General features: G+C 34.3%; 1 protein-coding gene across 1 annotated transcript in view; it reads right to left on the bottom strand.

Annotated features, from left to right (window-relative positions):
• LOC132756606 (heat shock 70 kDa protein 12B-like) overlaps nt 1-20615 on the bottom strand; it is a 60618-nt gene that overhangs the window by 10106 nt on the left and 29897 nt on the right. The window contains exons 9-14 of the mRNA XM_060747718.1: nt 10167-10814; nt 9725-9778; nt 9355-9506; nt 3072-3383; nt 1620-1841; nt 82-211 (exon numbers count right to left, since the gene is read on the bottom strand). Of these exons, the coding sequence (XP_060603701.1) occupies nt 82-211; nt 1620-1841; nt 3072-3383; nt 9355-9506; nt 9725-9778; nt 10167-10809 (1513 nt within the window). The 5' untranslated portion in view covers nt 10810-10814. The remainder of the gene's footprint in view (nt 1-81; nt 212-1619; nt 1842-3071; nt 3384-9354; nt 9507-9724; nt 9779-10166; nt 10815-20615) is intronic.

The following is a 20615-nucleotide window of genomic DNA, read 5'->3' as shown; positions in this document are numbered from 1 at the left end:
AATTATTTTTCTTAATATTATGAGTTGATTAATGGGAAAGATGGTATTTCAATTTAGCAATTCAAAAAATAAAGTTCTTACCACCCATGTCTACAACAATGCATTTATCGCCAGAGGCTGCAAGGATAGACCGAGTACCTTCACATAAACAATAAATACCTGCAACCTCGGGTTCAAGTGCAATTCTCAATTCATCTGTTTGTATACCAGCCTATGTTGAAATTTAAACTGTATCATTAAATTTTCAATTATAAGTCGAACTTTGCCATTCATTTTAGTCATTATAATTTTTTTTAATTGATTTATTTATTTGTGTGTGAATATATATATGAGCCGCGTCATGACACAACCAGTATAATGAGTTTGCGACCAGCATGGATCCAGACCACCTGCGCATCCGCGCAGTCTGATGAGGATCCATGCTGTTCGATTACAAACTTTATAACAAGTAGAGAAAGCGATAGCGAACAGCATGGATCCTGATCAGACTCCGCGGATGCGCAGGCTGGTCTGGATCCATGCTGGTCGAAAATGCATTTTGTTGGTTTTGTTATGACGCGGCTCATATATATATTATGTTATTTTGGTTTTGGAGTGATATATCTGGATATATTTCCTGTCAAGATTTTATATCACCCGCGCCGACATGTAATATATTCACATATATCTATCCAAAACCAAAATAATAATTTTATTGCCCTTCCTCTGCCGAGTTAAGACGATTTTTAAAAAGATCATTGCTGTTTCAAATGAAACGTCGAAGTAAGATTCCTATTAGGGTACCCCTTTATCACAACATGACGTCACATAAATGCATGACGTATTTTTTTCGAACCTAACAAATGTAAACAAGAGAAAAGGAGTAGTCTGTTGAACGTACTTTTTTGTAATTAATACCACGCTTTAACGAAGACATATTTGTTTTCAATACTGATGAATATATGTAGCATTACTATACTTTGGTAGATATTTATCTTTTGACAGTTGAAATGTGCTTGTTAATCGGAATTCACACCGCGTGAAATCGAACCGTACGCACATCGCCACAGCGCATGTTATCTACAACTTGGGGTACCCAACGGGGAAATCTGGTGTGTATATAACCCGTCTGGCTCGGTAATATCAATTTCTTTCGGGTGATCCATATCCAAACAAAAAGACGGAAAAAAATCTGGAAGGGTAATAATTTAAATATACATACTACAATACATTAAAGACAATTTATCATAGATATATCTATCGCATTATAAGTAACACAATTATTATTTGAAAAATAACAACTTCACATTCATTATTAAATTAAAGGTCTAGTTGACTTCAAGACAAAATATACAACACAGGATAACCCATGAAAGAGAGAATTTATTTCCAATGGGGTCCTTTGATGGAAACAAATTAATTTTCTTGACAACTGGCATTCAAGTACATGCTTAGAGATGATATACTGTACTGATGTTATATTTCTAAGACCAAATAATATTTATTTCTTTTTTTCTTTTGCACATTATGTTAATTACATTTATCACATGTTACAGGAATAATACTATGAACATGACTAGTTATTACTATGAATATGACTAGTTATTGAATATGACTAGTTAAAGTAAGTGTAGGTATACTCGTATAGCAGCTTTTCTCATGAATTGTTTGGCTGAATCCGTCCATATTGCCGGCACTGTTAGTATCCATCTTATTTTTTGTATACAGTACATGGAATAATCCACGCCGAAACGCCTTTCGATGTCTTCTAACACTTTCTCTCGAAAAAACATTATTGTGGCCGACATCACTCCCATTGCATCCATTTCTTTCCCATCAACTGTTACAAAGCGTTTTACCGGCTGCAATGAAATGGTAAATAAAACAAATGCATAACGCTTCATTTATGGAATAGAAACATATAGGAACAACAGATGTGAAAACATTTTATTACGTGAAAATAATAAAATATGTAATAGTTTAGAATTACAGATGTGTCGCTACTGATTTAGGTACCTTCTGTAATGTTTGTAAATAAAATATCAGGAGAGATCCATGTGTTTTATAATTTCACTTCAGCGCTAATGTTCCAAGTCTTTGTTGTTGTTAATTTGTACGTAAGTTACAAATATAATACTTAATAATACATGCGTAAATGTATGTTAATATTTACAATGTGACTGTATGGTGACCATAATCACTATTATATGATTTATTTCTACGTACATGTAGACATAATGCCCGAACGTACTTTATTTTGAACCTTGTGTTTCTAATAAAATCCAAATAGAATATCAGTGTATTAAAATTACAATTATTTTTTTAAGAAGAAAATCGCGACGACCCAATTTGGTTCACTAGAATAACCAACTAACTAACTAACTAACTAACTAACTAACTATATATATATATATATATATATATATATATATATATATATATATATATATATATATATATATATATATATATATATATATATATATATATATATATATATATATAAATAAATTTAGAAAAAATGAATCACCTATTACCAATTGAAATAGACAAACATTTGGCAATTGATCATAATAATAGGCTCTGTTCCTTATGTCCGTATCAAGTATTTGAATATTCTACTTTAATGACATATGACGTTAATCTCTTCTTCCCAGATTTTATATTCATCCCAATATTTTTAAACTTTACATATTAATGAATAGTTGTGATTAAAAAATGTTACTAAAAATATCTTTATTTTGTAAAAACATTATGTTAAAATTAAGATAATTAATACTTTTCATTCTCCGTTTCAATTTGTTACAATGTAAAATACATGTAGTATTGAATTCAGTACTTGAAATGAACAATATGATCTCTCTTTTTTTTTGGCTTTTTAGCTAGTCATTATTGTATTCTTTTATTGCGATATTAGTGATATTTGACTGTTATTTTTCTGTTTGTTTGTTTGTTATATAACCAGTTACATATTATATGCCTTGGCTTAATAAAAACTGAAACTGAAACTTTTTTGTCAACTCAGGTAATATGAACACTATGATTGGACTGAAAAATTCTAATAAATAGCAATAGCAATGACCGATACATACCATGATTTTGTACAACTGCATTTTGAAATGCCGAAAGAAAAACCAATTCATATAATCGTCCGTTTCTTCAGGAAGACTCGCATACTTATCTTCAGCTTCAAAACCAAAGCTATGGAATTTCTTATTGGAATCAAACAATATACACGTCGGTGTTTTCTGACTTGATCCAAAATGACCCAACCAATGCGTTATGTATGTACGATTCGAACAATAAAAGGCACAACCTGAAAGTGCTGTCCCAATATCTATTGCAGCTATAATATGCTCCTCGACAGATTTACTTTTTGGAGAAAAAGACGTGTTTTTTTCAATCTGTAAAGAAAAAGACAGTTATGAAACTTGCGAAATATCAGTTTGAATTTTTCGGCGTTATTATAATGCATGTAGAATATTTCGTTATAGTTGTATATGTAGAATATTTCGTTATGATTGTATATGTAGAATATTTCGTTATAATTGTATATGTAGAATATTTCGTTATGATTGTATATGTAGAATATTTCGAGGAAACTGATTTAATTCTTGCCTCTTTTTTCTTCACATTTAGAAATTAGATACTGTAATCCGATAAGTAATAACAATCAACATGAGCTGTACGTTAAACAGCGCGCTCGACTATTATAATTACTTGTCTGGAAGTGGGTATGATGGTCTATAACACACATTAAAGTTTCAAGACAACACTGCGTATATCCAGTAACGCAGGAATATGCAAAAAAAACATAGAAGTAATACCAAATCTGTGCAACGCTATGGCCAAAACACATAAGTAAACGGACTTAAAAAATTGATCCTAAATCAAATTAAAAGAGATGTATATGTGCATATATGCATACTTTTGTAGCATGAACCAAGCGGATGATTAATAATCTATTTGCTACAAAAATAAAACCTTGATATTCTTAAATGAAAATTTATAATTTTTCTTCAGATACTTATCAGCACTGATTTGGAATATTCAAATATAATTTTCTCTTGTTTTTTAAACCTTTTGATAAGATATCAATTTTAGATATTTTGAAACAGTAAAATGCAAAATAACAATCTCAAAATAATTTTTAAATTATCCAAATTATATATTTCATAAAACAATTTATTTTTCAAATTCATTTTCAATCTTATATCGATAAAAACAAGAACTGTCGTATGACAGTAACGCTCGACAATTCGAAAAGTTGTCACAAGGGTGTTTCATTGAGTAAAATAATTCTTACCTATATGAATGCATAACATTGTCCGAAAATATACAAAGGCTTGTTATTAAAATGTTTTCCGCCTATATGACTGAAATATTGTTGGGAAAAGGCGTAAAATGAAACAAACAAACAAACATTAAGATGTTTTATCGAGTTTATCACTGCTTTATTATTATGAATGCATAAAATTGTTCCAAAAAAGGCACAAACCCTTCAGTAGTTATGGAGATACCAGCTTACAAGCAAAAACTAGAATTTCTAAGCCCCAAAAGGGGAATAATTATTAAAAAACAAATCAGAATTATTGCACTTACGCCAATTATGTTAGATAATCACAAAGAACAAGGATGTGAAATTTCAATCCATTCCCTTCAGTAGTTATGGAGAAACCAGCTTACACGAAAAAACTTAACCAAGAATTATTAAGTCAAAAAAAGGGGCATAAATATGCAAAAAAGCAAATCAGAGTTATGGGACTTGTGTAAATCATGTAAGATAAACACAGAGAACAAGTGTGTGAAGTTCCAATCCATTCCCTTCAGTAGTTATTGAGATACCAACTTACACGCAAAAACTTAACCAATAATTTCTTAGTCGAAGAAGGGGCACAATTATGCAAATAAGCAAATCAGAGTTATGGGACTTGTGTCAATCATGTTAGATAGTCACAGAGAACAAGTGTTTGAAGTTCCAATCCAGTCCTTTCAGAAGTTATGGAGATACCAGTTTACACGCAAAACCTTAATCACAGGGACGCCGACGCCAACAAATGGGTGACTGCATTAGCTTGATTATTCTGCAAATAGTCGAGCTAATAAACTTATCCTAATTCACTTACTTTTGTATTCCAATAATCTCTTTCACAAAAGTACAATTCTTATAACATATATAACAAACATTTCCACATTTATTATGTGCCTTAAAATATAACCTCCTTAGTACCATATATCCGAGATTTATGTGCACTATTATCCATTTACCACGTCGTTCCCTTCTATACACAAACATATTCAGACTAAATTAAATACTCAACTTTTTTTATCAATTGTTTCTTCAATTAATCATTTGTCCGCTTTTTTTTAACAGAAACAGCAAGATATTTATAGCACCAGATATCCGAGATTTCTGGTACCAGTAAAAATAATACTGCTCTGATCTGCCTCACGGACAAAACCTAATTGAATTGTGCGTGTGCGTGCGTGCGCGTGTGCGTGCTTAGGTTCGTTTATACTCGGCGACGGAATAAACCATATGTCCGAGATGTCCACTGTAGTAGTCGTCTCATCGGGGACGTCTTTTTTATGCTGAATCTTCCAGGGGCCCGTTCGCTCTTCGTTCAATGGTGGTGAAGGAGTCGACAATACTGCCAAGGCATCAGCTTTCCGACCAACGATAACAAAAACGACCCTTGTTAGCGCCACCCTCCAGAGTTAGTCAGGACAGGTCAACCAATCATCTCTGGTACTAAAGATGACTTGACCTTGACCTGCCGTGTGCCTTCTCCACCACGTGCACGCATCTGGAGCGATTTCGAGAAGGTGACTTACTCTTTTGTGTGTTTTAGTTTTATTTAAGCTCGGCGCCGGAAAGTCCATATGTCAGAGATCTCAGTCCATGCCGGTCCACTCTAGAAGTCTCATCGAGAACGTCTTTTTCAAGCCGATCTTCCTTATCCTGTTTTTTCTTCATTGGAGGAAAAGACAATACTGGCAAAGCATCATGTTCCGTGACGCCAGCAAACAGGCGGTTAACATAAAACGGCTCTTGTTAGCACCACTCCAGAGTTAGTCACGACAGGTCAACCAATCGTCTCTTGTGCTTAAGACGACTTGACATTGACTTGCCGTGTGACTTGCCGTGTGTCTTCTCCGCCTCGGGAGGGATTTGGAAAAGTGACTTTTTTGCACTGCGAACGCTCTATTTATACTATTTATACTTTTGTTTGCACCATTTCCGCAGTGAATAAAACAATGTTTTTGATTGGCTAATAAAAATAAAACATTTCTTGATACGGATTCTAACAAAATCTTATGAGCGTCTGCTGCCTGAAGTTTTATCTGTTTTAAACCATTGTTACTTATAAACATTGTTACAAAAAATAAACACGAAGTATATATCTACATGTATTTTATGGCGCAATAGCTTTGGTTAGACCAGTGGCTATCTCTCCCGAGGTCCTGGTTCGATCCTGGGTAACACTCGTGGGATTTTCATTTTCAGCGTTTCTTACCTAACCAGAGGTGTACTGGTAAGAAACCCAGGTAATCCACGCATGTTTCAGTGCTATACACTGGGCATGTAAAAGAACCACGGTGTATTTTCAATAAGAGGAAGGGACTGGTTCCCAGATTCCCCTGCATCTCTGAAGTGACTAGTCTAGAGTCATGTTTACCAAATCACCCAAAGAAGCTCAGCTAAGCATCCTTGATGATGTTCTGGCCTGAATACTACATAACATTACATTTGACTAAAGAAACAACTAAAATGCTTATTGTCTCTACCTAGTTAAATTTACACATTAATTGTATTTTGTTCTGATGCAAGTGGCGTATTTACATAAAAGGGAGATAATCATTTCAAGTATAAGATACGTTTTTGTCACCCTTATAACATTATTAATTTTAACAGGAACGTGCTTATTTTTTGGGCATTCGTGACTACCGCTTTGAAGGAGACCTTTGTGTTTTGTAGAAAATAATAAGTGCATAAACTTATTGAAATATTTATTTCCTTCATATTCGCTATACTTTAGACATGTCAAACTTCTACACAAGAAGGAAGCAGGAAACATTACATTGAGCTTTTTTAATGAGGTAACCAGCGCTGTTTCGGTAAATCATTCACGAATTTGGCATTACCCCGTTAAAATGGTCTCAGACAATTCAAGTCTGTTAGTGTATAAACGTTATTTTATTTAAAGATATCGACAAAAAACATAAGTCCCGATCACTATGAGTAAGGAATGATCCTGAAAACCCTTTGAATTCATGGAAATATGTTTAATAATGTTTAAACATAAAGTCTCAGCAACTATATGCGCTAATTCATTTCTTCAGTCTGGTGTACAATAAAAAAATGTTCAATTACTTTTTTTCAGCTACAGATTTCCACAATAATTCATTATTTTTTAACAATTCCTGCGTTATTCGCACATCGCTGCGTTACTGGATATACATAGTGTCAAAGGATGGAGTTATATGAAGATCAAAGTTGAAAAGGGGGATAAGTAAACAAGAGGGCCATGATAGCCATGAAATCGCTCACCTGTATATAGGCCCCTGGTTCAAGGCCAATTTAAATCAAGTGGCTTTAATTTGAAAAAAAAAATTTTAGACACCCATTAGAAGATGTTTCATGATAAATATCTAAGCTCTTGCTCTTTGGGGTTTTTATAAGATTTACTAAGTTTTTACTATATACATATATATAAAAACAATGACCCCTCCTGGGAGCGGCCAATTTTGATTCCAGGTTTTAATTTGAACAAACTTTGTAGACTCTCACTAGAAGATATTTTATGCTTAGTATCTAAACTCTAGATCTTTGGGTTTTTTTTAAAAGAAGGTTTTTTGAAAAGTTTTTACTATATTCAAATAAGGAAAATCAATGACCCTCGAGGCGGGGCCAAGTTTGACCCTAGGGCATTTAGTTGAACAAACTTAATAGACACTGACTAGATGATGTTTCATGCCAATTATTTAAACTTTAGCTCTCGGTTTTCTAAAAGAAGATTTTTTAAGTTTTTCTTTCGGTTGGCATGGCAACCAGAGTTTTGCATGGAATTTAATTCTTTGAACAATTTTTAAAGATGACTACCAAGGAAACATTCCTGTGAAGTTTAAATGAAATTGGCTTAGCGGCTTATGAGGCGATGTTGTTTAAAGTAAACGTTTACGAACGGACGAAGGACGCCGGACGAAAAACAATCACCAAAGCTCACTATGTCACTTCGTGCCAGGTGAGATAAAAATCAAAATGCATGACAGAGAAATTTCCTCTTTCCAAGATTTGGGATGATGGTCATTAACAGGCTTTTAAAGTTTCAAAGCAATACCTCAAGGGGTAAAGGGAATACAGTCGACTCCGGTTATAACGAACTCAATGGGACATTAAAATATCGTTTGTTATATCCGAAGTTCGCTAAAAGCGAAGGAGCAACAACTTTCTGACTTGTTTGGAAGGGGAAATTTGCCGTGAAAAAGCCATACTCTTCACTGGTTACCTGTGTAACCGGCTTTTTACTGCAGCGGTTGTTAAATAGTTATTTAATGCAGGGCATTTTATTGAGTAATATATTATGTACATGGTACATAAATTTATTCATGTATTGTCTATGAAGTTCTTACCATTTGTTTTCTTTTGCTATTTGTTTATTATCGTTTGGTTAATATTGCAAACACAAAAAATCGATTACTTGGCAATTATCTGGCATTTACACCAATCAACTGAGGGTGTGAAATACAAATTTTCCGAAACAAGTAGAAAATTATGTTGTGAGAACATTTTTCAAAATCTTTATTCCCTGAAGCCATAACTTACCTGTGCAATCATTCGATTGTTTAATTATCGGATAGTTTTCTTTCGGTTGGCATGGCAACCAGAGTTTTGCATGGAATTAAATTCTTTGAACAATTTTTAAAGATGACTACGAAGGAAACATTCCTGTGAAGTTTAAATGAAATTGGCTTAGCGGCTTATGAGGCGATGTTGTTTAAAGTAAACGTTTACGAACGGACGAAGGACGCCGGACGAAAAACAATCACCAAAGCTCACTATGTCACTTCGTGCCAGGTGAGATAAAAATCAAAATGCATGACAGAGAAATTTCCTCTTTCCAGGATTTGGGATGATGGTCATTAACAGGCTTTTAAAGTTTCAAAGCAATACCTCAAGGGGTAAAGGGAATAATTGGGGTTGTACGAAAAACTTAACAATAAAAGTGACGCAGACAACGACACTCGGTGAGTATGATAGTATAAAGCAATTTTATATAAGATCGAGGGGAAAAGGGTATCCTCAAAATGCCTTCATCAAACCTTAAATGGTCACTTCATGAACATGTTAACCTATATTGGTAAGAATAATACCTGGGTTGTATGTGGAACACTTGTTGCTTGACCTACTTTAGTTAGGTCACTTGGTTCGACTGATTCTCGGACACTTGGATCTTGCTTTTGAATGTGCGCACGTATTTTGTTTTCCAGTGAATCTTCCAGTTGATCTAATCCCTCTTTTGATACTTATGAAAATAAAATAAAATATTTCTGTATAATCTTTTTATACACACAAGCAATTTTCCAAAGATTTTGTCAAGAACCTCAAAATGCTAGTAAGTAAATTTATGTCAATGAATAATAAATCATCTCGTCTGTACGACTCATCAAAGTGTCTAGATAAAATCTTTTTAATATATGAACCTAATTTTACTTCTATAAAATGAGAGAAAAATATACTTACCACCTATTAGATTTTTCAATTCCATTGACGCTGTCTCCATATAACTTTTCAATTCTGAAAATGAAAAGAACCAATTTTTGCTTTAACTTTGTTGTGATTTATATGACTCAGGTAGCAATTTAAATACAAGAACCTGAAACATTATGTAAATAGTTAGTCAAATGAATGATAAAAAATACCTAAATGTGAATTAAAATTGAATTACCTCACATGTTAAAAACGAATACATTTAAAGGAAAAATAAACCTTACATCTAATTATTTTCATAATTATGGAGCATATTTACATCACTATATTTTTTCAAGATTATACACTGACTATAAGTGGTTTCAGATGCTTCTATTTACTTAATATACAAAGCATGCATATATTTTAATATAAATTAAATATATTCTGATTAATCCATACTATAAAAAGGAGGAACATATCTTAACATGATCACCTATGAGATCATTAAGTATTTCATTTAAAGTTTTCCAGGTATTTTCATCCAAATGCTTTATACGCTCTGGCAGTGATTCAAACTTATCAATGATTTCCTGCAGCTTCTCCTCTGACTCAGCTAGTTCTTGTGAATACTTATCTGCTGAACCCTTATCTAATTGCCCGGTTAAAGATGAACAAATAAGCATGTCACAGCGTTCCTGGACCGACCTATCACATTTCGATGCTAAGTGTTTCATAGTGTTTTGAATATCGCTTTGAAAAGTATCAAAATCCTTTTTGTTCAATGTTGTAGTTGCACGATGCGCTATTATATCGTTTCTGTATTTCTTCAGTTCTTTAATAAGTTTCTTCTCTTTACTGTCAGGTTTATTTAACACGTGCAATAAAACACAAAGTATCATTTGGATATCCCATGTGTCAATATCAGTATTGTCAAATCTATCATTTGGAAACAATCTCTCGACTTGCTTCTTGTGTAATTCATGCCTTAATTTCCCCCTTTTTTTTTTTAGCAGGTCATCAAGTTTTTCGTCATTTTTTTTAAGCTCCTGTTCCAGAAATCGCTTTGTGACGTACAAACATCCTCCGCAAAGCAGCAAAATTATCCTAATGTAATACTCGTTTTCTTCCGTTAACATTTTTTCTGCAAATAAATACACCATTTTATCAAAAATTTCTTGTATTACATTTCTGGACTTTTTGAAAGTTTGTTGCTAAAAAGAGATAATCTGAAAAATAGGTACATGCAATCTAGTATACTATTCTCATTTCCTGCAATAACATTTCAATGTGTGGCGGCGTGACCGAGTAGTTAACGTGCCGGACTGGTAATCTAAGGCTTGCTGACCGTGTGGGTTCAAACCCTGTCAGAGGCAAGCCGTTGTTTCCCTAAGCAAGAAAATTTACATTCATTGCTTAGTACTGGTTGGTTCCAGGAACGGACCCGAGAGTGTTTCAATAAACTTATAGCTTGCAACACAATCGAAAAATAAAAATAAACTAATGAAATTTCACAAGGAAGCCACTGGAATCTACCTTTAAGTAATGCGATGGACTTTTATCACATGAAGATGATTATCTTTCTGGGAGCAGTGATTGAAAACAAGATAATCATGATGATCCTTATACCGCTCACCTGATTATTGAGGCTCTGAATTAATATTGTCAGCAATGAATGAAAGGCAGATATATTGCCATAAACTTAAACTAAAATCAAAAGATTCATATCCGCACCTGAAATAGTGCAAATGTTAATAAGGTTTTCCAAACATGCCTTTTTATGTGCTTTGACCTTTTGTTTGACCCCAAATGACCCATAATCAAACTTGAGCTAGAAATAATACAAATAACCTTCATGACCAATTTCCAGGATACGAGGGCTACAAATGCAATCTTTAGAGAACAATTTTTTTTCCATTTTTGGTCTGTGTGAACTTGATTTTGACCATGGATGAACCATGTTCAAAGCTGGACTAGAAATCATCCAGACAATCTTTCTGACAAATTTTCAGGATATTTGGGATGAAAATATTACATGTAGTATTCATTGTTTTTCCATAATTTGGGTTATGTGACCTACGTTTAAACCCCAGATAACCTATATTCAAACATGACATAATAAACAACTAGGGAACATTTTTATGACAAATGTCAAGGCTATTTGGACCTCAACAGTAGCCTGGTTCCCCAATACTGGGGCTGTGTGCACAGCTCAACAATATTTGAACTGGAGCTAGAATCATGACCAATTTCAAAGATATTTGACCAAACAGTAGCCTCTAGATTGTTAACAAGGTTTTTTCCATTTAAATATTTAGCATGTATGACCTACTTTTTACCCAAGTTGACACAAATTCAATCTTGCTTTTAGAAATCATTTTAACAACCTTTCTAAGCAATTTCAAGGATATTTGGACCAAAACAATATCCTCTACAGTGTTAATACGTTTTCCTCCATATTTGGGATGTGCGACTTATTGTTCGACCCCAGACGACCCATATTCGAAAGGTCCGTACAAACCATCTAAGAAACCTTTTTGACCAATTTCCAGTATTTTCGGACTAAAACAGAAGTCCCTAGAGTGATAACAAGGTTTTCTATATTTGAACTACATCCTAAAAATGATCCTAAGGGCCCTGTAATAAAAACATTCTATCTTCGTCCCTCATAGCAACCTGCCAGTGCCCAGACCTAAGATCTTACTTAGAAAAATATTTCTATCTTGCTAGTGAGTCGATGTTTTTGTCAATCCGAGGAAAAAATAGGCTCCCTTAACAGTACAACTGTTTTATTTTCGATAGTCTATGCAAAAAATTAATGAACCATTTTTTTGCTTCTTAAGACAACATTTGAACAGAAAGGTCTATGAGATTCACGAATAGTTTCAGCTCCGACTATGCTCTTTAGTGTTCTCGTACTTCTTCAAACATACCTTTGGAAATACGTCTATATTTTTTAAAACGAGTTCCGTCAGTTAAAAAGTATTAAAGAACAATATCATCAAGGAATTGCAGCGTTCAATGAACGCAACCCCCACACAAACCAGCACCACATTGGCAAGGAGCCCAGCAGGAACCCAAACAAAAAAGACATGACACAAGGCAAATCACGAGCGGGATTATCACTTAAATCATACACAATAGCAAATAATAGTAAACGACAATGAAATTAAAGGAATACGATTTATTGATTGATTAATAAGCTCACAATGTGAAGGGGCGGAAGGGAAATGGACTCGAGAGTCGGTGAAAGGAGGGGAAAAATTAAACAAGAGTGTCATGGATAATTGAGTTAAAAATGTAACAATTAGAGTTTTCACAAGGTTTTTCCATATTTGACTAGCGTGACCTAGTTTTTGACCCAGGTGACCCATATTCGAACTTGCCCTAGAAATCATCAAAACTAACTTTCAGACCAATTTCCAAGATATTTGGATCAAAACACTTGCGACTTGAGTGTTTACAAAAATTTTCTATTTTTAGCTCCTGTGACCTAGTTTTTCATCCGAGATGACGTATGTTAATTCATGCTAGTCAAGCATCCTGACCAAGTTTGATGACAATTGTGTCAAAAATGTGACAACTGGAGTGTTTACAAGGTTTTCAAATATTTGGGCGGTGTGACCTAGTTTTTGACTTAAGGTGACCCATTTTCGAATATGACCTAGAAATCATCAAAACTAACTTTCAGACCAATTTCAAGGACATTCGGATCAAAACAGTAGCCACTAGTGTGTTAACAAGATTTTTCTTTTTTAGCTCCTGTGACCTTGTTTTTCATCCGAGATCATCAATGTACGAACTTATGCGAGCAACTACCTAGACAAGAATCCTGACCCAGTTTGATGATGATTGAGTCAAATATGTGATCACTAGAGTGTTAACAAGGTTTTTTTTCCATATTTTACCAGTGTGACCTGGTTTCTAACCCCATGTGACTCATATTTGAACTTGACCTAGAAATCATCAAAACAATCTTTTTGACCAATTGCCAAGAAATTTGGATCAAAACAGTAGCCACTCGAGTGTTAAGAAGATTTTTTCTATTTTTAACTCCTGTAACCTAGTTGTTCATCCGAGATGATCCATGTGAATTCATGCAAGTCAAGCATCCTGACCAAGTTTGATGACAATTGAGTCACAAATGTCAACACTAGAGTGTTAACAAGGTTATTCCATATTTGGGCGGTGTAATCTAGTTTTTGGCCCCAGGTGACCCATATTCAAACTTTCAGACCGATTTCCAGGATATTTGAATCATAAAAGAAGCCACTACAGTGTTGACAAGATTTTTCTATAGTTTTTCGTCCAAAATAACCAATGTTCGAACTTATCTGACAATTACCTAGACAAGCATCCTGACAAAGAAAGTTTGATAATGATTGAGGCAAAAATGTGACCACAAGAGTGTTAAGGAACAAATGTGGACTGACGATGGACATTCAACGATCCTAAAAGATCACCCTTAGCAAACTCAGGTGAGCTAAAAAAAAGATAAAATTTAGGGACAAAAAAGGAGATAATTACCATAACTGAGAAAAAACAAGAAGGGACACAAAAGTGTCACTTTAATAGTATGAAACTACAAACAAGATATACATCTAATGAACACAGAGAGGCACCGCCTTGGAACGGTCAGCAGGCTAAGCAATGCTGGAGAGTTTAAACCGGTTAATGGTGCACCAAACCTCTCGCTTAGTTGGTGTTGTACGTTTTCACTCCGGATTACGACAGTAAGCCACATTGAACAAGCACTTATCATAGTATTGCAAGCCATCAATAAGACCCCTACCGGTAAGAACCCAAGCAACATTCTGATGGGCCATTGGCCATTCAATTTTACCAGTGAATAAATGACATGAATGAACTTAAATCTTTTGAGTTCTAAGTTTTGTATATCACAGTAATGTGTTAAATTTCCCTGCCTAGTAAGGAAATTTTGTTTATACAACCTTGCCATATTATTACGATGTGGGATTTTAAAGTAAATCCTAAAAGGAATGAAGAAGTTGGAGTAAAAAATACCAATTTCTCGAAAAAAAAATCTTAGTTCAAGGGGGACATAATTCTAGAAATAGACTTGCTAGAGTATTTAACCTTCTCAAAAATGTTGAGTGATTATAAGAAACATATATATGAAGTTTGAAGTAGATACATTAGGAAATAAAGAAGTTATTTAAAAAGACAACATTTTTTTCCATAAAATTATAAGTTCAAGGGGGGTTATACTAATAATTTTTGTGCTAGAGTTGTAAACCTTGTCACATATGATGTTGTTGATGACCAGAAACTTGTATTTAAAGTTTGAAGTAAACACCTTAAGAAATAAAGAACTAATAGTGAAAAAGCTGAAAAATTTAAATCAGAAGTCTGGAAATTCAGTCTATTTGTTGCCATAGCAACCAGAATTTTCAACATAGGAAGAAAAGAAAAAGATGTGCATAATTTCCAGACTGTCATCTACCCCTATTTCAAGTTTCATAAAAATATTTTCAGTACTTTTTGATTTATCACTGGATCCAGTTTATGTATTAAATTTGCCATATTTTCAGACTATTTGTTGCCATAGCAACCAGAATTTTCAACATAGGAAGAAAAGAAAAAGACGTGCATAATCTTCATACGGCCATTTATCCATTTATCAAGTTTCATAAAAATATTTTCAGTATTTTTTGCTACTTTTTGCGTTATCGTAAACTCTCTTTGTTATTTGTATTTTGTTATAGGTTTCTTCTACACCTGAAATAAAATATATACAAATCACCAAGTATAATTGTTGAAAAAAAAAACAACAACACACACACACACGCCACTACATTAAGTAACGGTGACCTACAGCCAAAACAATAACAGCCGGTTTAACCGGGTGATGCGCCCCGAATAGCTTTTCGGCACAGAAAAGTTTACCTCTTGTAGTTTCAGGGTTACGTCCCTGACAAAGTTAAAAGTTCAATAATTCCAAACTAAGGCAAGACAGAGTTACTGTTCTTTGCCCTGGTTATCAACCCAATCGAACCTATCTACATACAAAGTTTCTTGTTCATATTTATTGAAAGTTCAGAACTATATTTAAGACAATGTTCAAAGTGTAAAACTAAAGAAAGGGCAAAATAAAACAAGACAGAGTTATCGTTTTTTTGCACCACACTTTCATTAAATGAGATCTATCTACCTTTAAAATTTCATGATGATATCTCTTATAGTTTTAGAGTTATGTCCCGGACAAAGTTCAGAGTGTAAATGAACAAAGGGCAATAACTCCAAAATAAGGGAAGGCAGAGTAACGGTTCCATTGCATGCACTTATACCAAATGAGATCTTTTTACTTATAAAGTTTCGGACAAAGTTCAACGTGTAAAAATGAACAAAGGCCAATAACTTCAAAATTAAGCAAGGCAGAGGTATCGTAAAAAAACCGGAAAAAAACCCAAAAACACAGGTCTTCATTAAAGCTTACTACATGATTGTATATTTAGAGTTTGATAAAAAATATCTCATTCCTAACTCCAATTATTGTCTGAAAACCGTTGTTCTATTTTAAGTAGATGTGGCCTTGACCAAAGGGGGTCCGGATGCAATACAAAGCCAGATCTTCATATAAGCTTGGTAAATACCAAGTGTGTTTACAACATCTCATTTCTAACTCTAGCTATCGTCCAGAAACCACTTTTCTATTTTATTTACAGCGAACTTGACCTAAACCCCTAATGCTATACAAAACGAGGTCTTCATATTAGTTTGCTAGAACCAATTTTTCATTCCTCACACTATAATTATTGTCCGGACATCATTTTTCTACTTTAAGTAACGGGGACCTTGACCCCAATGTGTCTTAATGCAATTACAACCCTAGTCTTCATATAATCATGCAATATAGCAAGTTTAAGCACATTATCTCATTCCTAACTCTAGTTATTGTCCACAAATCATTTTTCTTCTTTAGTAATTGTGACATTGACCGTGACCCCTTTGTATCAAAATGCAATAACAACCCAGGTAGGTCTTTACATAGACTTGCAATTTACCAAGTTTGATCGCAATATCCCATTCCTTACTTTTATTATTATCCGGAAACCTTTTTTCTATTTTAAATAACAGTGAACTTGACCTTGTCCACGGGAGAAGGGGACAAAAGCAACCAACCAGAGTTTCCACATAAGGTTGCTATATACCGAGATTGATAACAATATCTCATTCCAAACTCTAGTTATCTTCAGGAAACCATGAATGAGACAGGCAGACCGACTGACTGACTGACTGACAGACAGACGGACCAACCGACAAGGTGTCTCCTATACTTTCTTCTAAATTTTGTTTGTGGGAGGTATAATTATGCAGACGGCTTAATTGCCTCATCGCAATGTCATATTAAAAGAACACAATTTTGAAAGAGGAACTCTTCCTCATCATTACTATGTACATGTACATATGTACTTAACTCAACAGCTATATACCCACGAGCAGAGGAGATGTTAAAAGAAAAAATGCATTTTCATTACATTATCATTAAACCCCCTTCCCTTAAAACAAATAAACAAAAAAATTAAAAGAAACAATTTAAAGAGAACCCCTGACCCTGGGGCCATGAAATTCATAATTTTGGAAAAGACATCCACTCTCATTATAACCTTGCATTTACTTTGTTTCCTAAATTCCTGGGAGCAAATGAGATGATTTTTTCAGAAAAAAATGTACTATCACTATATATTCAACAGTGTCCCGTCCAGTGTCCAGAACCCGTGACCCTTCGGCCATAAATTTCACAATTTTGGTAGAGGGCTCAATGGTTATAACAATCATGCCAACATTTTTAATGTTTGATGGCCAGGAGAAAAGAAGAAGATTTTTAAAGATCGCTTAAATTTTTATTGTTTAAGCCCTACCCCTCAGGCCCCAGGGGTGCAGGGGCCATGAATTTTACTATTTATGTTCCCTTTTACACATAGATGCTTTATGCCAAAATTGGTTGAAATTGGTTCAGTGGTTCCAGAGAAGAAGCTTAAAATGTTAACGCACGACGCCTAACGCACAACAGCGCAAAAAATGGATAAAAAAACTTTGAAAAAAAGATAAACCCAATGACCATAACAGAAGTACTCAGTGTCTTAAGGGAAGACAGAGCGGCAGAAGACGAACATTTAGACAATTCAATCTCAATGGATTTTAGAAATGTTCATCATAGAGTTTCCCACTTGGCTTGTCAGATGTTACCAAAAGAGGAAAGCGTAGCGTCCAACTTGAAAAAGGTTCAACACTAAGCATGCGGTATGTCTTAAAATAGTAGGGTCATAACCGCTTTTAGTAAGTAACACGGTGAATAATTTAAGTAAATTACCATAACCCAAGATCTTAAGAATTTTGTCAAAACATCCCCATAATACTCAGGCCTGCTTATCCATTGTAAATCAGGGATGCGAGGATGAATATAATCAAACTTACATTTTCAGCAACATTTGTACAACTGAAATAAGTAAGTCCTTAAGGAGAAATTGTGTTTCCAATTTCTAAAAAAGCTTTTGCATGAGGTTGTTAGTCTCACGTAAAAGGGTCTGTAGAATAACTAATTCTAAAAACATCCAAAGATTTGATATCCGAAATACAGTACTTAATAATTTCCCTTCCAAAGGATTAATAGAACATAAGACCGCATTATCTTGAAGATTATAAAGTGAATTTAAGGATAATTGGTTACTGGTTTAACTGTCAAGTTATATTCTTTAGCAGGAATCCTTGCAAATGAAGTGCCAGGTTAAACGTTGACTAACCTCGGGCAGATATTCAATGAAACAACATCATTGTTTTCTGTAACACCAGATTCCATAACACCATAATTCCTTCTTTTGCATTTGAGGATTCTTGTCTCAAATGCTTTAACAACAATGGGTTTCTGATGAAAACTTGTAACTGGTACGGTATGACCTGATGCCAAAGAAGCCAAGGCATTGGAGATAGAGACAGACAAATCCCCAAAACCTAAAGATTTCAAGTAATTCTTCAAAATCTCTGTCCAAATTATCAATGGCACATTACCAGAATATCTAATGTCAGGAACAGTAAGTATTGGAAAAGGAACAGGAGTAAAGTCTGAAACAGGAAAAGATATTTCGAATAAAGAATAACATAAATATGGCACTTTATAACCACCAGCGTCAATAATTTTCAAACAAAAATGTTCCAACTTGTTCATAGCTGACTGTGGGTTTAAAGATTTAAAGCATGTTCCACTAAGAATAGAAATCATGGTACCAGTATCTATCTAACTAGTTAAATCAATACCAGTGAAAATAACCTCGGTTTCATTGGCATTATCGATAAGAAGCACAGAAGAACTAGGGACATCACAAATATTATCAAGACCTACCATCTGCCCTACGATGGAGGTCGCTTGTCGTTTAAAGTAACCTTCTCAATAGGTTTTTCAGACTTCTGGTATTCAGATGCTTCTTTTACTCTATCTCTGTATCTCGGTATATTGTTATAAAAACTCTCCCTTCTATCGTTCTTCAATCCTTTAATCTAAGCATCCTTTTAACCTAGTTTTTACATCAATATTCTGCATCTGTTTGGTAACTGTTTCCAGTTGCTTAAAAACATTCTTCTCAGCAGAGGTAGCATATTGTTAAGCTTCTTCTGCACCAGGTTTTTCTCCTTTAGAATTTGATACCACTAGAGAAGGATGAATTTTGGATTCGGATTCACTTTTGATAGGATTTTAAGATGGCCTTGATTGCTTCCCCTTCACTTGCCTTCAGTTCATTTCTCAATGTATACAAGTCATCAGTTTTCTTATAGAGAAACCAAGACACAATTTTCAATTCCAAATTTTGCAAATCAAAATTTATTGCCATACATTTTTCCTGATCTCGCAGATTTGTTAACTGCAGTGTTTAATCTACTAAATAATCGCTCTAATTGTATACTATAATCGGCGATGATTTCTTCCCTCTGATATTCCCTATACAAATGCTTCATAAGCCAATTTGCAGGTTGAATGTTGCCATAAACACCTTTTAAGTATGTAAAAATATCCGCTTAAGAAGTATCCTCTTCGAGATGTAATAAAACTTCTCGAGCTGTACATTTCGGTGATATATATTTGGCTTCACGTATAATATGCATGGGATTTACCAAATGAACATTTAAACAATCCAAACTTGAACAAGAGAGCCATCATGGCCCTGAAATCGCTCACCTGTAAATAGGCCCCCAAGGCGCTGTCAATTTTAACCCAAGGGCCTCCATATGAACAATTTTTGACATTAGAATTTGTTTCATGATAAATAACTAAGCTCTAGCTCTTTGGTGTTTTAAAGAAGATTTTTTCAGCATATAGGGAAAACTAATGCCTCCCCCCCCCGCCTGGACGGGCCAATTTTAATCCCAGGGCCCTTATTTGAACAAACTTGGTATTCACCCATTTGAAGATGCTTCATGCTAAATATCTTAGCTCTAGCTCTCTAGGTTTTTTTGAAAGATGATTTTTTAAAGTTTTACTATATACATAAAATGAAAATAATTACCCCCTGGGGCGGGGCCAATTTTGACCCCAGGGCTTTTATTTGAACAAAGTTGGTAGACACCCACTAGAATATGTTTCACGCTTAATATCTAAGCTCTAGCTATTTGGGTTTTTTTCAAGATTTTTACTACATTGTATATACAAATTAGGAGAATCAATGACCCCCGGGGGCGGGGCCAATTTTGACCCCAGGGCTTTTATTTGAATAAACTTAGTAGACACTGACTAGACAATGTTTCATGCCAAACATTTAAGGTCTAGCTCTTTCTGTTTTTTAAAGAAGTTTAATTTTCTTTCGGTTTAAATGGTAACCAGAGTTCTTCTTGGAATTAAATTCTTTGAACAAGATTTAATGTTGACTGCCAGAGGAACATTCCTGAGAAGTTTGGATGAAATTGGCATAGTGGTTTATGAGGAGATGTCGTT

The sequence above is a fragment of the Ruditapes philippinarum genome, unplaced genomic scaffold (assembly GCF_026571515.1).
Source record: "Ruditapes philippinarum isolate M1 unplaced genomic scaffold, ASM2657151v2 ctg6433_1_1_1_1, whole genome shotgun sequence".
Taxonomy (NCBI): domain Eukaryota; kingdom Metazoa; phylum Mollusca; class Bivalvia; order Venerida; family Veneridae; genus Ruditapes; species Ruditapes philippinarum.
This window is presented reverse-complemented; position numbering and strand designations above follow the sequence as displayed.